The sequence below is a fragment of the Mesoplodon mirus genome, assembly GCF_964341445.2.
Source record: "Mesoplodon mirus genome assembly, chromosome: 8".
In the NCBI taxonomy this organism is placed as follows: Eukaryota; Metazoa; Chordata; class Mammalia; order Artiodactyla; family Ziphiidae; genus Mesoplodon; species Mesoplodon mirus.
Window position 1 is genome coordinate 75,318,815 of NC_138984.1, and position 18,663 is coordinate 75,337,477.

Below are 18,663 nucleotides of genomic sequence, written 5' to 3' on the forward strand. Positions count from 1 at the left end.
AAAACTATTTACAGTAACAGGTAGTGGATCACATTTGGCCTTGTACCATAGTTTTCCAACCTTTAGTACTATCGATAATAAAAGATAGTTGCTTTTATTAAAAACTCCATGTTTCAGGCAGTGTGAAAGGTGTTTCACACATGGATTCCAAGTGCTCCATAAGGTGAGAATTGTTCCTGACCAGGCCAGATGTTCTGGAGCAGCAATGTGAGCTGGAATGATTCTCCTAGAACCAGTGAGATCTAGACCATAGCTTAAGTGTAAGAAAGAGTTTCTCAGAGAAGGCTTCAAGATGGTATTCTTTTTATTTGTTTTTATATTGTTTTACCTATTGGCTTTAGGGATTGAAAGTTATTGCAACTTTCAACAGAAGTGAACCAACAGCATGTCTTGGATGCTCACTTATTAAATGGGGCACCTTTCAACTGAACTTGATAAGGGGAAAATTAAAATTCACTAAATCAGGGGTTTATTATTTTTGGAATAAAAAGAATTTTTTACATCAAAGATTTAAAGCAAAGGACCTTTTAAGTAACATATTCCTTTGAAGACAGTCTTCAATCTATAGCTATTTTTCAATAATAAGTACCATATACTTAAAGTTATCTATAACTTTAAATAGTAGAGCCTCAATTTGGTTTATGCCACAAGGTTCCCTTCTCCAGAGATTAATAAAACTCCCATTTAAGAAGAATTGGCATCCTTTGTTTTCAACTTAGGGACCCCCCAATAAGCACTCTTATTTCATCCCAGGTATTACCTTCTGTTCCTCAAAAGTTTAAGAAATAACCTACATTTAAAATAATTTGATTTACGAAAAGCAAATATAATCACATCTTTTCAAGATCACATCATTTATGCAAAGTGGAGAATAACTATAAAATCACCCTTACCATAGAGAAGCTTCTTGGAAGGTTAGGTTGTGAATGTTAAAATGTGGGGAAAACAGGAACTTTGAAATTCAATATCTGAAAGAGAATTCTAACCTATCAGGTAGTTGAAGAGGTACTTAAGCATAAGAGTAAAAGGTTGTTATGATCATGGCCAAATGACAGGCAAATTTGTAAAATAAAAGGGGATAAATTAATAATAGTAAAGAAGACCTTAATTTAGAGAAGCCAAGTTCGAAAATGGAAACTAATGGGTTGGTGTGGCAAGTGGTGAACAAAGATATTTAGATACAAAAAGGTATGTCAGAGTTGGTCATAAGCATAAAAAGTTCAGCAAATGAAGGTCAAGTGGGGGAACTCTGTGCAAAAAAAAGGCAACTGCGGGGTCTAAATTGGTCAGAACAGTTCTAATTTCAAATAATTTGCCATCAAATCATTGGTCCTGATTTTAAGTTCAGAAAATATAGTCACAATCATACCTATTTGTATCTGCAATCTGTTATCAAACTGTCTTTAACGTAGAAAATCTTAATATTTGCTGATAATGATAATTATCTGGAACTCAAATCAGAGAAAGTACATTTAAAAACAATATCAACTAATAACTCTTAAAAAAATACTTATTAGTGGTCTTTATTTACTAGCATCAACAAGAAACTGATTTGGAAGTTCTGTTTAGCATAGGAAATTGGTGCCACACTCACCTCTGCTGATATCAGCGTTGGGTGGGGATGAAGCAACAATCTGCCAAAATCTGAACCATCCTTGCCGGGTTTGGGGTTTCTGTAGAGAAGTTACCTCTACCAAGTCTGACTGCCATAGCTCAGGAAAACAGTGCAGTCATTCCTCCTAGCGTACAATGTACTTCAGCAGAAGATATTTAAGGGACCTATGTAATAAGCCCCAGGAAGATAATATTAGTAGTGGTTTAGACAAGGAATGTAATAGCTAACAATTATGGAATGCTTATTATGTTCCAGGAACTGATGCATTATCTCATTTAATCCTTTCAACAACCTTGTGGGTTATGGGTATTCTTATTAACTCCATTTTACAGGAAACCTGGGCTTGGCAAGGTTAAAGAACTGCTCAAGACAACAAAGGTAGTAAGAGGCTGGGCTGGGATTTGAACCCATGCAGTCTGGTGCTTCAGGGCGTGTATACCCATAACCACAATGCTACAGGTACACTCAAACAGGCTGGGGGAAAAAAATCAGTTTTCTATACAGGGTAAATTAATTTTCTCAAACTTAATCTCTGTTCACTTTATCCCACACCAGATAGTTAATCTTCAACTCACATTTTTAAAAGTTATACTGGCATTTATGTGCCAACTTTAAATAATAATGATCTTTAATATTTTACAATTTACAATAGTGAAGCATGGACAGTCCGTTAGTCCCCAAGACAGAGCGAAATAGAGATGATACTGATAGTGCACACCCTCCAAGTGAAATGACAAAGAAATACACATAAACTTCATACTTCATTTATTGAAATTATTTGGATCCAATGAATTGCTTAAACAACCCAATAAAACAGGTCAGTTTACAAATCAAGTGGCATCAGTATGCCTCCAAGTTTCAATAACTTATCTTCACCGGTGAAAACCTTATATGTCTGATACATTATTCAAAACCCACATATCACCTAAATCCACAGAAACTGCGGCTTTTTTCTCTAACCTACTCCCTTTTATTCACTAGTATTCATTTACATCTTCGTTCACCACCTTTATAGCTCTTTGAAGGTTTCGTTTAATTCTCATCAGACCATTTACCTCACAATTTTCCTCCCTGTTTCTAAATGGCTCCATTTTTACTGAAAAATCTGTAGCTACACTACCAAAGATTAGTATCACGATTTAAAAGACATGACTGCAAAAGTACACCACCACCACCACCGAATTACCGCAAGGAACGAAAGGTCCCAGACAAATGAGCTCCAGCTTTTAAAGGGGAGAGCTCGCTGCTACCACCTAGGGCGGGCAGGGAATAGAAGGAGGGGAGGTCGGAAAGGCAGTGTTTGATTCAAGTCAATAAACGTTCACTGCGCCACTCACCAAGCGCAAAAAAAAAAAAAAAGATGGGCGGTATTACGAGCAGTGGGCCTTGCAGGTTTGCCGGAGAGGGCAAGAGACTGTGGCGCGGACTTGGACGCTGGGGAGCGGCAGGGATGGATCTGAGCCCTTCACCAGGCACGCGACGGCGGCCAACCACGGCCGGGCCTCCAGCGTCCCGCTCCCGAGGCCCGCACACTCGCCGGCCCAGCCACCAGCCCGACGGCCAACCAGCCGCAGCCGCTTACCGGTGGCGCCTCGCTGCCTCCCCGGAGGCAGCCCTTCAACGGTTTCCGCAGTCAGAGCACCACCCCGCGGTAGGGTACGTTGAGCCCGCCCGCAGCTCTCGGATCCGCTCAGCTCCACCACTCTCGCGAGAGGTCGGAGGAGTCCGCGAAGTGGAGGAAGGAGAAGGGAGGGGCATTTAACGGTGGTGGCTGGTTGTGCGCCGGATCCGGGAGTCGGGCGGACGCCATTGTGCTTCGCGGCCGACTCTTCTGCCTCTGTTAGAGGCCTCGAACTCCGAGGAGGAAGGCGGCGGTGTGATCGCTGGAAGCGGGAAGCGCCCTGTTCAGTGCCAGCTCTGGAGCAGAGGTAATAAGCTGCGGAGCTCGGGCTTCTCCCTCTCGGGGAGGGTGTTCTAAAGGCCGCGGGTGGGGGAGGGGAGGAAACGAAGTGCTGGCCTGGGGACGCCGAGGCCGCCTCCTTCCTCTCAGAATCGGGGCGGAGGAGCTTGATCCGGGACCGCGGGTACTAAGGGGAACCGGGCACAGGCCTCCTCTGCCGGTGGCCTTTCGTCCCGTGTTGGAGTTTGTGACGGGTGGAGGGGGCAGGCTGTGCGTCTTCCGTGTGGACGTGCGGCGGGCGAGGGCAAGGGGCCTGAGCCCTGTTTTGGCCTTTGGCTGCCTCCTCCTCGACGGGGGTGAGGAGGGTCCTCCGGGGCGGGCCGGGAGTGTCACGAGTGAGGTATTTAATGAGCGAGGTGTTGAAGGCAGGGAGGCTTAGGGCTCTGCCAACCCAGCTTCGAATTGAAGGGACTTTGCCAGCCCCTTAGATGGGATAAAGATTTGCTCATTGATCGTCCCGGATCTTGAGTATCGTGATACTTTGGAATTCCTTTTGTATTGTGGTAAATTGTATGTTATTCAAATTGAACTAGGTGGTGGTATGTATAAAAACGGACCTGTTGGCGTAAGAAGTGAAATATGGAAGGCACTAGTAGTTGAATACAGTACTCCCTCATTTTGTTGAAACTGCGTAGAGAAGATGAATGTGTACACACAGCAAAAATACTGTAATTCTTTTTTTCCTACGAACAGATGTAAATGTATGGGGAACATCTCCGTCTTGGTAATACATTGATCACGACCGTTGTCGTTTGGCGCTATTAAGAGCAAAGGTGCCAAGTGAAATTGAATTGAGTGATTTTTTTTCGATTTTGTAGGATGTTTTTAGGTTTTGTTTTTTCATTAATAAAATAATTTTAAAATTTCCCCTTTTCTTTCTCTCATCTGTTCTTTTCTGTCTAGGACTAAGAGATAAGGTTAAAGATGAATTTTTGATATAAAATCAAACGGTATACTGTTGTTGAAAAGGCAGACACACACTGTAACTAGATTTTTTCTTTTCCGTGAGATAAAATTGTGTTTCAGAAATGGGGTCAGTATTTGATTTACAGCTCTACAGCATTTTGTGAAACAGCAGTGGCGTAGGAGGCATTAGAGACCTCTCTGGGTTTGAGTCTTGATTTCGCCATAATTATTTAACCTCTTCCTAGAGTTGAAAGGATTAAATTAGATGAAGTAGTGTGTAGCAGTCAGCACGCTGGGGGAGTTAATACCTGCAGAATGAACTTTTGATGAATGTAAGCAGTTGGAATTATACTAAGTCCAGTTGTTTATATTCATGCATTCTTCAAATTTTACTCTCCCTGTAATATGTCCCTCACAGAGTACTGACTGCTTCTCACACGCACAATAATATACACTTACATAAGTTCTATACTACAAATGTTTTTAGATAAGAACATTTTACCGCTCTTCTTTTGCCCTAAATTATACCACAGGTGTAAGCATGGTCGTCGGTAAGCATAGTCCTGAGTTTTTTTCCGAAGTTGCGTGCTGGGTCAAATGTCATGAATAAGAATGGTTAAAAATTCCTGCTTATTTAAGTACAGGCAATTTCTGTTTCTGTCACATTGGTAAGAGAGCTTAATTTCCCAGGTAAAGCACAAAGATGCCCCTATATAGACATGCACATATGTTCTATGTGAAGGTGTCAGATAATCAGCTTGAACATAAATAGACATCCATGGCCCCAATTTTTAACCAGCTACATATCCATTTCACACAGCTGTTCATCTGGTATATGTTCAAGAGTTGCCCGCTTAATTTTAGGAAAATAATTGTAACGGTGTAAAACTATCAAATAATGTAAAAATTTTTGAAAGTTTGTTATTTGTTGTATTTTAGGGCTTCACATTACAAGAAGGAAGTTGACACAGCTTCTACCTTCCACAACTCACAGTTTAATCATCAGACTAATGTATAAACAACTGCTATTATCTTAGTGTAAGCATTGATATATGGTAGTATTGTGGGAGCACAGAGAAGAGGTGTTTGATCTTGGGGGAAATTTTTACAGGAAGTATTGCTTGAACTGAGATGTGAAGGATGATCAGGAGTTTGATAAGGAAACTGAAAGTCATGGTATCATGGTTTGTTTTAGGAATATACAGTTTGTTCCCCATAGCTGAAACAATTGAATGGAGGGTTAGAGCATGACATGAAAGACCTTCAGTACTGTTTTATAAAGTTAGTGCTCTGTGCTGTTGGGAATAAAGAGCTGTTGTGTCCCTAAGCCAAATAAAAAATGATTTTAAATTACCTATGCTGATACATCTTCTGTTACTACAGATAATTAAGTGCTAGTAATAAAGAACAGTGGGGAATGCATAAGTGAAATGCACAAGGTTGTATCAAACCTCATTTTTAACCAACAAATTAAACTTAACTAATGAACCTTTTAGCTGTTAAATAACAATCAACAACGGATCACATTAGTGTAATTACAATTTAAAACTGAGTAAAGATTTTGAGTTCTCACTTAGATCTACTTGAATTCACTAAAGCAGAATTATAGTGAAATAATTTATCTTCTCACAATTATTATTTTGCAAAAATTCGATTTTTAATACACTTGCTAATCATAAGATGAACACAGAAGTGGGGAGCAGGATAAAATTATAATTTGAGAGTTGGCTGGGTTTTACTTTTCATGATCTTAATTTTTAACTTTTCTTCTCTGGTCCAAACTCATGTGGTCAAAACTGGTTTTTCTTGTTCTCAAATGTATTTCTCTGGCTCTACTGGTTAGACTAGATAAGTTGAACACCTGGTTTTGAAATTACCTACTGTCATATACCCACTTTTGTCAATAACTTTAAGAAGGCAGATTTTGAACCTTAAAAGTTAGTATTCATCTCTTCATTATGATCATTGCACTTCAGTGTAACGTGTTTCCCACTTTCAGAATAACTCTAAAATGGTTTCCAGTTATGGAATGAAGATTGAAACTTGACACAGATTAAATACACTTCAAAGGAGGACAGATTATTTCAAAGTATTCTAACGTAGACTTAACATCATAGTCCTGTTTTCTCATGGAGATGTTGTACTTTTTTCTAGCTATTGATAGTATTTTTTAAGACCTGGCTGAATCTTTATGTCTTAAATATTTGTCAGCTAAAAATCAAGGCATTTTTTTAAAGACCCCAAAAGTTCTGTGCTTTAGAAGTGCTTTCCTTATGTGACTACCTTTAGTTTTCATGTCTCCATGTTCACTAGGATCAATAAAACACTAGGATTTCCCACTAAGAAAAAGAAATTTTTTTCCCAGAAGCAGATTTTTTAAACAAAAGGATATACCAAATAGAGGTAAATAAAGGAATTGTAACTGTGTTTATATTTCTGGAAGATTATTGGCTATTGAAATACATTGGTATTTTCTGTGATAACTCTGGCCTTAATGCCATGAATTTATTGTATATTAATGTTGTGCTTTTGGTAATTCAGTAACTGTAACTCCCCTGGATATTAAAGACAAAATCTAAGTTAGACCCTGAAATCGAATCAGATTTTTCGTAAGACCGGATGCATGATGATAATTGTAGGAAAGTAAAAGGAATAAGTTACAAAGCTTTACTCTATTGCTACATAACACACCACCTCAAAACCCTGTGGATTAAAACTACTGTTTACAGTGTTTTTACAGTTCTCTGTGCCTGTTGGGTAGTTCTTCTGGTTTCCCCTGGGTTCACTCGTGTATCAGTTATTCAGCTGAAGGATTTCTCAGGCTGGCAGGTCCAAGATGGCGTCACTCACATTTCTGGCACTTGGTGTTGGTTAAACATGTAGGCTTTGCTTAGTGTGGTCTTTTATGACATGGGGGTCCCAAGACAGCATTCCAGGAGAGTGAAAGTGGAAGCTATAAGACTTCTTACAGCCTTGGAAATCATATAATGTCATAGTGTATTCTTAGTCAAAGTTAAGTCTCACAAGGTAACCCACACTCAGGGGGTGGGGAAATAGATTCCACCTCCTCCTGGGCAGACCAGTAAGAGGACAATGCAAAAGGGTGTGGGTATTCAGCTGGGAGGGATTTGTAGCCATCCTTTGTAATTACCACAGGTTGCTTAGAATATTTTAAGAACAGACATTCTTAAGGATGTCATCACTGGGGTTTGCTTTAAAATAGAGAAGGGTGAAATAGTCAAATGTTGATAATTGTTGAAGAATGTTGTTTGGCTTCTGGAGGCTCATTATTGTCTCCACTTTTGTGTAAGTTTGAAATTTTTTTGTATTAAAAATAATTTTTTTAAAGCGTACTCAGGTAATCTAAACTCCACTTTGCAAAGTGATTTTGACCTTATTTTCCATTTATTATTTACCAGAATAGAGTAGTACTCTGTTGCTTAGTATTTACTACTTCCTTTGTGGTGTACAGATACTAAGGGGTATAAACCAGCAGGACTACAATTTAGAAAGGGAATTGTTTTTAGGAGTTCTTTATAGATTTTATTGTAATGTAAGATAAAAAAAAATCTTTTCATCTGCCAGTAACTGTTTCCCTTAATTATCAAAGTTAGGTCAAATACATTAAACAAGTTTTGGAATACTAAGTTAAGAAAACAAAACCGACCCGGATATACAGTGAAATGTGAATAATGGCTAATATTCCCCAATTTCGTATGCATATACTTATAAAGGTATATACATTTTCTTTACTCAGCAGCAAGTATTCTCTTGTACATAAGTCTGAATGACTTTAAAAAGTCTTTCACTATGTATTAAAGACAAATTTCAAATAATGAAAAAGCCAAAATAATGCCTACTAAGCTGTTTGTATGAAAATCTTTTAACATCTGATGGTATTGCTTAATAATAGCTGGTATTTGAGGATTATATACTGTGTGCCAGCAAAGCTCATGATATACCTGTAAAGTTGGTACTATTATTATTCCCATTTTGTAGGTGAAGAAATTGAGCATTAGATTAAGGCTAGAGTCACACCAAGCAAGGGACAGACTTAAAAGCTTGCATTCTCAAATATTGTTTTTACAAAAGTTAGAAGTTGGCTCATGTGCTAAAAATTGGGCAGTGCTTAATTTATCTTGCCTATCCTGTTTCCTGTTTTGGAAAAAGAGCCTTTGTTAATGAATACATTTAAAAGAAAGGGAAAGTCTTAGGTGTAGGTTGTACTGTTTGTTAATATGAATGGGGCTGGGGCCTTTTTGTTTGGTCATTTGGTTTATGACTACTATGTGACTGTTGACAGATCCTGAACAAGACTGTTTTTGTAGGAAGGGGACACAGTGATTTGTAGAGGATCACATGAGAGGATCTGAGAGGATACATGTTATTTGAGAGATCCCTTTATAAGCAGAATCATCGAAAAACCTTTGAGCGTTGCTCTGCTATTTCTCTTATCTTAGTATTAACAGCTTTCCAAATTTGGTAGAAAACAAAAATTCAAGTCCTATTTGGTAGACAACTTGTGGCGGTGCTCAGAAAAAACTTTACTCTTTTTTTTTTTTTTTTTCTTCTTTATTCCCGTTTTACCCCTAGGTCCTTCATGACGTTTTTTTTTTTTTAAATTCCGTATATATGTGTTAGCATACGGTATTTGTCTTTCTCTTTCTGACTTGCTTCACTCTGTATGACAGACTCTAGGTCTATCCACCTCATTACAAATAGCTCAGTTTCGTTTCTTTTTATGGCTGAGTAATATTCCATTGTATATATGTGCCACATCTTCTTTATCCATTCATCCGATGATGGACACTTAGGTTGTTTCCAGCTCCGGGCTATTGTGAATAGAGCTGCAATGAACATTTTGGTACATGACTCTTTTTGAATTATGGTTTTCTCAGGGTATATGCCTAGTAGTGGGATTGCTGGGTCATATGGTAGTTCTATTTTTAGTTTTTTAAGGAACCTCCATACTGTTCTCCATAGCGGCTGTACCAATTCACATTCCCACCAGCAGTGCAAGAGTGTTCCCTTTTCTCCACACCCTCTCCAGCATTTATTGAAAAACTTTACTCTTAAGTAATGTGTAGAACTCCTTTGTTCCAAGTGTTTTCCTATACTGCCTGAAGTTTTTCAGTTTACTTTTTCATAGTGCCCTAAGTTCTACTAATTAGACATTCATTGGGGGGCGGGACTACCAAGAGTGATGAGATAGAAGGTACAGTTCAAGCAGAAGGCAAGGAGGTAGCATATGTGTATGGGAAAAAGTAAAATCAGTGTAAGTGATTGAAAATCAGTTAGCCCAGATTGCTCTCCTGGGTTTTCAGAACTATTTCTAGCATGCTTCTAGACCTCTTTTGGGTACTTCAGGCTACCTGTTTTTTAAAACCAACTCATCTTGGTGTGCTTCTTTGTCCTCCACTCCCAACTCCCTGCAAATAAATAAAGAGAAAAATGTTTTTCATCAGTATGCTGAATAATCCAATCCCCACCCCCCACCCCCAGTACATTCCTTTCTACTTGGGATGTTCTGAATCTACCTTCTATCCATGTTTTGGCTCTCACTAATTTGTTTGGAGCCACTGTGTCTCTTCCTAATAACTTGTCCTTAGTTTGGGGCGTGGGGGTGGTGGTTTGTTTTTAGCTGTCTCAAAATTTTTAGTAGATACTAAAGCCTTTAGTAGAGCCTACTAAAAAGCCTATAGCAGTGGTTTCTTTCCCATGGTTCCACAAAGGTAATAAAATTATTGACTTTCAGAATTGTAAGAAATTTAGGGAGCTATATGAATCTATTATTAAGACTAGGCAAAACTGAAGTTTTGTTGGACCACTGATTGTTTCATCTTTGAAAGCTCTAATTGCCTGTCAGGAACTTAATTTCTGGGGTCCCTAGGGAGGAAAGTAATACACAACCTGCTCATAAAAAGCTTCAGAATTGTTGCCTTATTAAACTTCCGAGCAAAGGACACAAGATTGCCTTTACAATCCGGATATAATCTACCTTATGTATTTATTTCCTTGAGAGTCCTTGTTCTCTCTCCTTTTCCAAGCCTTCGCTTTCATCCCTAACACATTATTTTCTATTTTCCAGTTCTTCAACATGCTTTAGCATCTTTATGTTTCCTCTTTTTTTATTTTCAATCTTCAAAGGTCAACTCAAATATCACCTCATCTGAAGTCTTTCTCATCTTGTTGGAACTTCTGGTTCCCCATTCAATGCTCCCATAGCATTTTCAGAATTTTCTTAAGTGTAATGATTTTTAGCAGTCTGGTATGAATGTGTAATCTGGCAATTAGTGTAATTGCTAATTATTTTAGTTGGCTTTTTGGGGGGCTTGACTGTGATCGAATCAGTTCAGCCAATTTCTCTTCAATTTTTTTCTGTGCTCTAGTACTTTCCTTCTGTAACTCTAATTAAACGTACAGTAGTTTTTTTTACTCTTTCCTCAGTGTCTCTTAAACCCTCTCTTGTATTTACCATTATCTGTTTTTCCAAACTTCATTCTGGATAGTTTTCCTCTAGCCTATTTCCCAGTTCCCTAGTTTTTCCGTTTTGCCTAGGCTACTGGTAAATGCATCAATTTCCCAGTTTGCTAGGGCTGTCTCTTCATCTGGTTCTGTTGATTTTTATCTCTTGATGAACTGTTTTTTTTTCCCTTGTATTTTTGTCTTATAATTTTTGATTGAATGGGAAACAGTGGAAATAAAAGAATAGTAGAGACTGAGATCAATAATTTTTATGCCTGGATGTGGACATACTCTTCTGTCACCGTTAGTGTGGTGGGTTGAGTTTGTTTATTCTGTAGTTAAGCTGGGTTTGAACTTTATTATTGCTTTATATATTTTCAAAGTATTGCAGTAGTGGATTGCTGCTGCATGGTGCTTAGTGTGAGGCTGGAGTGCTGGAGGATTTCTTTGAGTATTCTTTCACTAGCCTCAACTTCCTGCAGGCCCTGCACATCTGCACCACAGAGAGGTCTAAGGCTCTAAGGCTGTTGTAACTCCCTCAGCAGTAAACTGCTGTACCTTCCTATTTGGAGCAAAGTTCATGGTGAAAGGAGGTGTTCTATGTTTTATGCATCCTTCTCCAGTCTTAGGTGGGCTCTGTGTGCCTGGTCCTCAGAGGTGGGGCCGTCCCAAGATTTATGCCCTTCTCCCTGTCTCCTGGGTATAGCGTGCAGGCACACTCCTGCCACCTTCTCCCCACCAGGGTGAACTGGAACTAGGATTTTTTTTTAAGGTGGTAGTTGGAAGTTAACTGGAAAAGGTAGGTTAGAGTTCTGGATACTGAGGCAAAGAATTTTAGACTTTGCTTTTAAGGTAGTAGAAAAACAGTTGAAAGTATGATTGGGGAGTGGTGCTGTTACTAGTAGGGTGAAATAGAAACGAAGATGTGTGGATTAATGATGAATTCTCTTTAGACAAGGCCTAGTGTGGTATTATTAGAGACAAACTTTGTTGGTTTACTTAGAGTAGGCCTCATATTCAAGTAAAGTCTTGCTGAAAAACATTGTAAGATTCAATTTAAATTTGTCTGTTTTAGTATAAGTTGTGTGATAGGTTTTCAGTTGCATTTGACATGAGACTATGAGATCTTGTTAACTTGCAGATAGCATTGGGCACAGAATTTTGCATGTCAGGTAATGAGAGAATTCTTTGAGGCTTTTTACCTAGACTAAGAAAGTTTAAGTTAAGATTATTTCCATAGAATAGATTTCAATTGGACTGTTTATAGGTGGGAGAAACTTTTTTTGGTCTAAACCTCCTTTATAGTGTTTAATGGGTCACCCAAAACATGAACTTGCTTTAAAGAACTCTTCAGAGGTTTCCTAGGAAGCCCAGCTGAATGAAATTACCTATTAAAAATGTAGTAATTTTTTACTAGGTAACAAGCCACAGGCTTATGAGATGAAAGACTACATAAATTTTGGAGTTGGTATGAATATCTGTTTTCCACTCCTGTTGGCTCATGCCAGTTACTATTAAAATGCCTGAAGGTAAGGGAACACTTAACAGTGATGTTAAGACTAGTTGGGTAAACTAGCAGTTAAATATCAGCTTCAGAGAATCTTCACAAGTTGAAAAGTTCAATATAGTAAAAATCTCAAATATTGATCATAAGATTTTTGTGGCTTTGTGGTTCATTACCTTCTTTCTGCATTTGAGGTTGAAGCAAGTTCTGAAGAATGGAAATGGAATGACTTCTTGGAGCTGTCAGTGCCTCAGCTTACTCAGACATAGATGTGTTGATAAGGAACATGAGCACACAAGTCCAGTGGATCCATCATGCCTAGGACTTGAGTGAGGCTCAAAGAGAGTAAAAATTAAGCATGTTAATAATGGAAGCTTCATAGCAATGAGGGCTGTATGCAAGTTGAGTGGCCAGGCAAAGCAGACAGGCACATGTCTCTTCTTCTCAAGCTCATGCTTCACTATCCTATCTGACTTCACTTACAAAATACAAGTTCAAACGTTAAAGTACTAATAATTTCAAGATGTCAGCAGTAGAGCTTTTAATCAAGCACAGGGTCCCATGTGTCAGCATAGGTGGACACATCTATAAACCAAGCCCTGGTGATAAGTTTTTATCTCACTAGAAAGACAGTTCAACTATCCAACTCTAGAATCAAATGTAAAGAAATTTAAAGAGACTACATAGTGGCAAAAGGAAAGTAAGAGGCTATTATATTGACCACTGAGGAAAGATGGTACGTATGAATTTTTTGTGCTTTACTTTTTAAGTCTTGGTTAAAAGCATTGAGCTTCAGATACACTTTTTTCCTGCTGGTCTTTTTTTCTGGCTTATACCTTTTCCTTTAGAGCACTTATAACTGTTTAAGTTGTGTGGTTATTTGTGTTGTTTGTTCTCTACTAGACTACAGCTTCTTCATAGTCATTATCTTAGTAGGTTCATTGTTGTCCCCTCTCCCTGTACCTTTGTTTAGTATTAATTAATGTGCCTAGCACATACTAAGCATGTAAAAAACTATTTCTTGAATGAATGAACTTGAAAGGATGCCTTGTAGTACCTTGTAAGTGGTCTGGTAGAAGTTTTTCAAGGACTGCTTATTTTAATTAATTTTATTTATTTTATTATTTCTACTTTTTGTGCTTTTGACCTACAGCTTATACAACCAGATTACGTAAGTTTTCTGGTAACACCTACATTGTCAAAATTCAATCAATTTATGTAGAGTAGTTGCCAAAAATAGTTTCATGCAGTATAAATTATAGCTCTCGGAGGACCCTGCCTCTTTGCTTTGTCCCAAGAGCTTTGTTTTGAGAGATTTCCTACTAGGTTAGTTTTATTCTGCAAGTAAGAATTGAGTATAAATATAATCAAAGTAAACGACGAGAGGTATGATTAAGAAGCACTGTTATTAAAGAACCATCTATAGACCTGTATCTTTTTAAAGACATTTTATCTTCCCTTTTAAAATCCTCAACAAATAAGTCCCTTGTTTAGTGTTTGTAGAGCCTTCTTGATAAAATAACAAATTTGCTACTTGTTAAATCTTTTATGGGCTGTTGCATGTCAGTATTTAACCATTAGTATCCTTTCTACTAATGTATGCCTTCTTTAAACGTCCAATTCATAATTCACCTTTTTAATAAAAATTTTTGAATGGATGTATATATAGAATTTATAAAAAGCTGAAGGAAGCAAAGATTTATGTTAGGTGACTGTATGCTTTATCATTCAAACCAGGCCACTTTTAAGAGACAAGGCAAGTACTATTAATAATCGTCCCAGGATAATGAGCACAAATTAGGACTTTTCTGGCCATAAACTGGGACTGGTCTAGGCAAACCAGGAAGTATGGTCATCTCTGCTTAAAAGGAAGACAGCAGTCCTTTGCCTCACCCTTTACCTCATTTCCAGTCCCTCTTTCCATAGGCAGCAATCCTCACCTTTTAGCTGTTTTAGGATTTACCTTCATATTTCTAAATGATGTGTTCATGATTTTTTAGTATTATATATGTGCTTTTTTATTCACCATTGTCCTTACTTCCCCTACCCACCTCAGTCACACAGCATGTTTGTAGCAAGACTGATACAGTAATCTATGTTTACACTATCTTAACTATATAAATATTAAAGAATTCACCCAAACACCGCAGCATCTCCTTTCTTGAACAATAGCTCTGTTTTCCCAAGTTACAAAATTAATGTATTAAATTTGCCCTTTGTTCTAAGTACTCAGCATTTTTTCCCAACTGTATTATCATCTCTGCCACGAGCCAAAATAGTTTCCGTATGATGCTATTTTTTCCTGAGAATTTGCTTCCATTTTCTGTGATCCTGTTCCAGTCTCGACCAGTTGCTCCCTATGCTTTCTACATAATTTTGTAACTGTTTCCTGGGTTCTGTGTCTGGTTCTTTAATGCTTTACACTCCCGTTTTCCTAGGACCTGCTCTTCATTTAACTAACTTCCTATGGTTTTGTTTGTTTTTTAATTGTTTTTTAAAATCTTTCATGTCTGAATACTCTTTTCTCCACCTCACATTTAGTTGCTAGATCGGAGTTCAGTGCTAAATTTTTTTCTCAGTACTATAGGCATTGCTTTATTGTCTTGAGAGTATTTAAAGTTGTAATTAAGAAGCTATTCTGATTACTTTTCTTTTGTATGTGACCCGTTTTTCCATTCTTGTAAATTATAGGATCTTCTCTTTATTTCTGGTGTTCTGAAATTTCAAGATGATAAATGGTACTTAGTGTTGGTCTTTTTTCTTTGATCCTGCCCAGTACTCTTGACCCCTTTCAATGTGGAGATTTGTGTCCTTCAATTCTAGAAAAGTTCTTTCGTTTCTTCGGTAATTTTCTCTACCTTATTTTCTTTTTTCTCTCTTTCTGTAATCATACTTACCGTCAAATGATCGATAACTCCCCTGGACAATTGTCCTGTTTTTTGAGTTATATTTTCTACTTCTGGGAGGTGTCTCAATCTTTCTGTTGGTTTATTTTAGTGTATCACATTTCTTTTTTAAATGTGTAACATTTTGAATTTCCACAAGCTGTTCATTATACTGATTGCTTTCTCAAGCATCCTGTTCTTATTTTATGAATGAATGTCTTTTGCTCCCTTTGAGGATAGTAATTAATTAGCTCCTTTCCCCAGATTTTCTCTTAAATTCCTTTTTTTGTTATTTACTTTAGTCTTATGGGAGGTTTTCCTTGGATACCTAGTGATTCTTAATGTTTGTCTATTAGAGGGAAGCACTAAAAAAAACTGATTAGAAACTCTTGGTGACTAGTGGACTTTGCTTTGGGTAGGATGGTCAAATGGCAGGCTAGGTGTGTAATTGGAAGCATTCCAAATGTCAGTATCCAGAAATTTTATCTGAGGTATTTTGTTTGGTTTTCTGACAGCATTGTAAAAACAGCACCAGGAAAGAGTTTTTGGGTCTCAACATTGAATATATAGATTTTCTTTTATTCCTTATACTTAACCTTTGCAGAGATGGTTGTATATTTGCTGGGGGGTGGGGTGGGGAGGGTTACATGGGAGATCCTTAATCTCCAGAGAATAAATATCCTGTTTTTTCAGAAGAATGGTGCTAGGGGGAGAATTGAGGGTTTTACTGCTCCAAGTACAGATTTTAATTCAGCAAATCCATGCATCATCCCTTTTTTATGATACCTTGTATCTCCAGGTCTTCATTCTTTCTAGGATGCTAAGGCCAACTGCTTTGCTTCCAGTTCCTACCTCTTTCTAAAAAGTACCTAGGGTGTATTTTTTATCCTTTCTGCTGAATTACTCTACCTCTCCTTCGACTTTTTTGGATTTTCCAAATATAACATTGAAATCTCTTGCCTTTTATGGTCCCTTTTCCTATTCTTTTCATAGTTAAAGCTTTTGAATTCATCGATGGTCATTTTATAGGGGTTTTGGAAAGAGGGACCAAAATAGATGCATAAGGATAACCTTGTCATGTTTAACTGGGACTTCAAACAGACCTTTTCTGATAAGCTATCTTTGATTTAATCATGTCCCAGAGTGTAGCTTTTACTCTGGTTTCTCATTAGCTAGATACTCTTAGTCGAATAACTGTAATTGATACTAGGCTTGTGTTATATCTTTTTCATGTTTGTTGTGTATCCTACTGCAGTGTAGGCCATATGTTTTGTTGATGTTTTTGTGTCTTCATCCTCTTTTCTGTCACTGCTTGACACCCTGTTTTGTTTTTTTTTTTGTTTTTTTTGTGGTACGTGGGCCTCTCACCATTGTGGCCTCTCCCGTTGCGGAGCACAGGCTCCGGATGTGCAGGCCCAGCGGCCACAGCCCACGGGCCCAGCTGCTCCGCGGCACGTGGGATCCTCCCGGACTGGGGCACGAACCCGCGTCCCCTGCATCGGCATGCGGACTCTCAACCACTGCGCCACCAGGGAAGCCCGACACCCTGTTTTTGAGGCACACATTGAAAAAGGAAATTCTTTTGTAGTAACTTTTAAGGTAGAATGATGCTAAAACTTAGTTGATAAGTTAATGAGTTGAAAGTGAATTAGATATTTTTAACTTAAATGTTTAGATTTGAAGATTTTAATACAGCATATATACCTGTCTAGGCTGTATATCAGGCAAGTGAAGTACATTACTTTGTTCTTGCCTTAATTTCAATCCACTACCGGAAAAATAAGGGAATAATTTTTGACCTTGAAAGTGGGTAACTGGGAGGAGTTGAAGAGATTATTGTGATTTCTTTTCTTTTTACTGTTATTTTCTTTTGCCTTTTTCTTTTTACTCTCAAGACTGGTGGTACCTCTGTTGTTCAGAGGCTGCATTGTAAATCCTTTCCCCAGAAAACTTTATAAGTTTTTCTTTAATTTATAAAATTAATATTTTTATAGCAGCCTTACTTGTAATAGCGTGAAACTGGAAACAGTCCAGTGTCCATCCACAGTAGAGTAGACAAATTGTGTGTATTGATACAGTGGAATATTACATAAACTAATTAGAGTGAACTTACTACAACTGCATGCAACAGCAGAATTAGTCTCACAGATATAATGTTGAGCAAATGAAGCCAGACATAAAAGAGTATATGTTGTATGAATCCACTTATAGAGAGAGTTAAAAAATAAGGCATAGCTAATGGTGACTCTTGGCATGTGTTGAGGAATGTTTAGTGAAGAAAACTTAGAAATTATTCTCACTTTTGAGAAGGGGAGACAGGAAAACAAATTACAGCGTGTAGTATGATGTCTTAAAAAAAGTATGTATAAAGTGGAAGTAACACTTGATCTTGTTTTAAGACTATGCCCAGGAATTGAATGGGGAACGTATAGACTTTGCAGGCACATACAAAGTCCTGTGAGAGCATATTGTGTTAGGGAATGTGCAGATACTACAGTATAGCTAATGCTGTGGTATGAGTATCGAACACTCATAATAGGAATAGCAAGAGTCAAGGGCTAATTCGTGTAGGATTTTGTTTACTTATTTACTTTATTTATTTACTTATTTAGGCTGTGCCGGGTCTTAGTTGTGGCACTCGGACTTCTTAGTTGCGGCATGCAGAGTCTTAGTTGCAGCATGCATGCGGGATCTACTTCCCCGACCAGGGATCAGAGGCAGGCCCCCTGCATTGGGAGCGTGGAGTCTTACCAACTGGACCACTAGGGAAGTCCCTAGGATTTTATACAGAGAGGAAATTGAATAAGAAAAAGAGCTCAGGCTTTAGAAACAACAAACCTCAGTTTCTCATCACCACTTTTATCATGTTTGTTTCATTTTATGGGCAATAGGGAACCTTTGATGGTCTTCAGACCTCTGCCTGTAGAAGGAGAGTGATGGTAATCTCACAGTTTACCATACCATATACGGTTAATTTGCATGGTTAATTATTGATTTGAGCTGATCATTAAGGAGAGGATTAAGAATCAAAGGTTTGCATGTTTTCCAAAAGGCAGTTAATCAAAATTTGCATTTCACAGGAAACATTAAGAATGGAGTCTAAACCTTCAAGGATTCCAAGAAGAATTTCTGTTCAACCCTCTAGCTCTTTAAGTGCTAGGATGATGTCTGGAAGCAGAGGAAGTAGTTTAAATGACACTTATCACTCAAGGGACTCTTCGTTTAGACTGGATTCTGAATATCAGGTAACATCTTAATTTGGAATGTGTGTACATACACAGTCTCATTTTCAAAATCCTTGGGGCCATGTGATTTTCTGGATTTTAGA

At 38.0% G+C, this 18,663-nt stretch overlaps 2 protein-coding genes across 5 annotated transcripts in view; one reads left to right on the forward strand and one right to left on the reverse strand.

Moving 5' to 3' along the window:
• The window catches only part of BAZ2B (bromodomain adjacent to zinc finger domain 2B), a 375,589-nt gene extending 372,306 nt beyond the window's left edge, over nt 1-3,283 (reverse strand). For 2 of the 3 annotated variants that reach the window (XM_082629868.1, XM_082629857.1), the window contains exon 1: nt 1,595-1,688. The gene's annotated coding sequence lies outside the window, so the exon portion shown is untranslated. Of the gene's footprint in view, nt 1-1,594; nt 1,689-3,197 lie in introns of those variants that run through there. The other variant, XM_082629869.1, reaches the window with a different exon arrangement.
• A 99-nt stretch (nt 3,284-3,382) lies between these two features.
• The window catches only part of MARCHF7 (membrane associated ring-CH-type finger 7), a 42,330-nt gene continuing 27,049 nt past the window's right edge, over nt 3,383-18,663 (forward strand). Inside the window, exons 1-2 of one of the 2 annotated variants that reach the window (XR_014294807.1) lie at nt 3,383-3,543; nt 18,416-18,580. Coding sequence is in view for 1 of the 2 variants with exons in the window: in XM_082629886.1 (XP_082486012.1) it covers nt 18,428-18,580 (153 nt within the window). In the remaining variant the exon portion in view is untranslated. The remainder of the gene's footprint in view (nt 3,544-18,415; nt 18,581-18,663) is intronic. The other variant, XM_082629886.1, reaches the window with a different exon arrangement.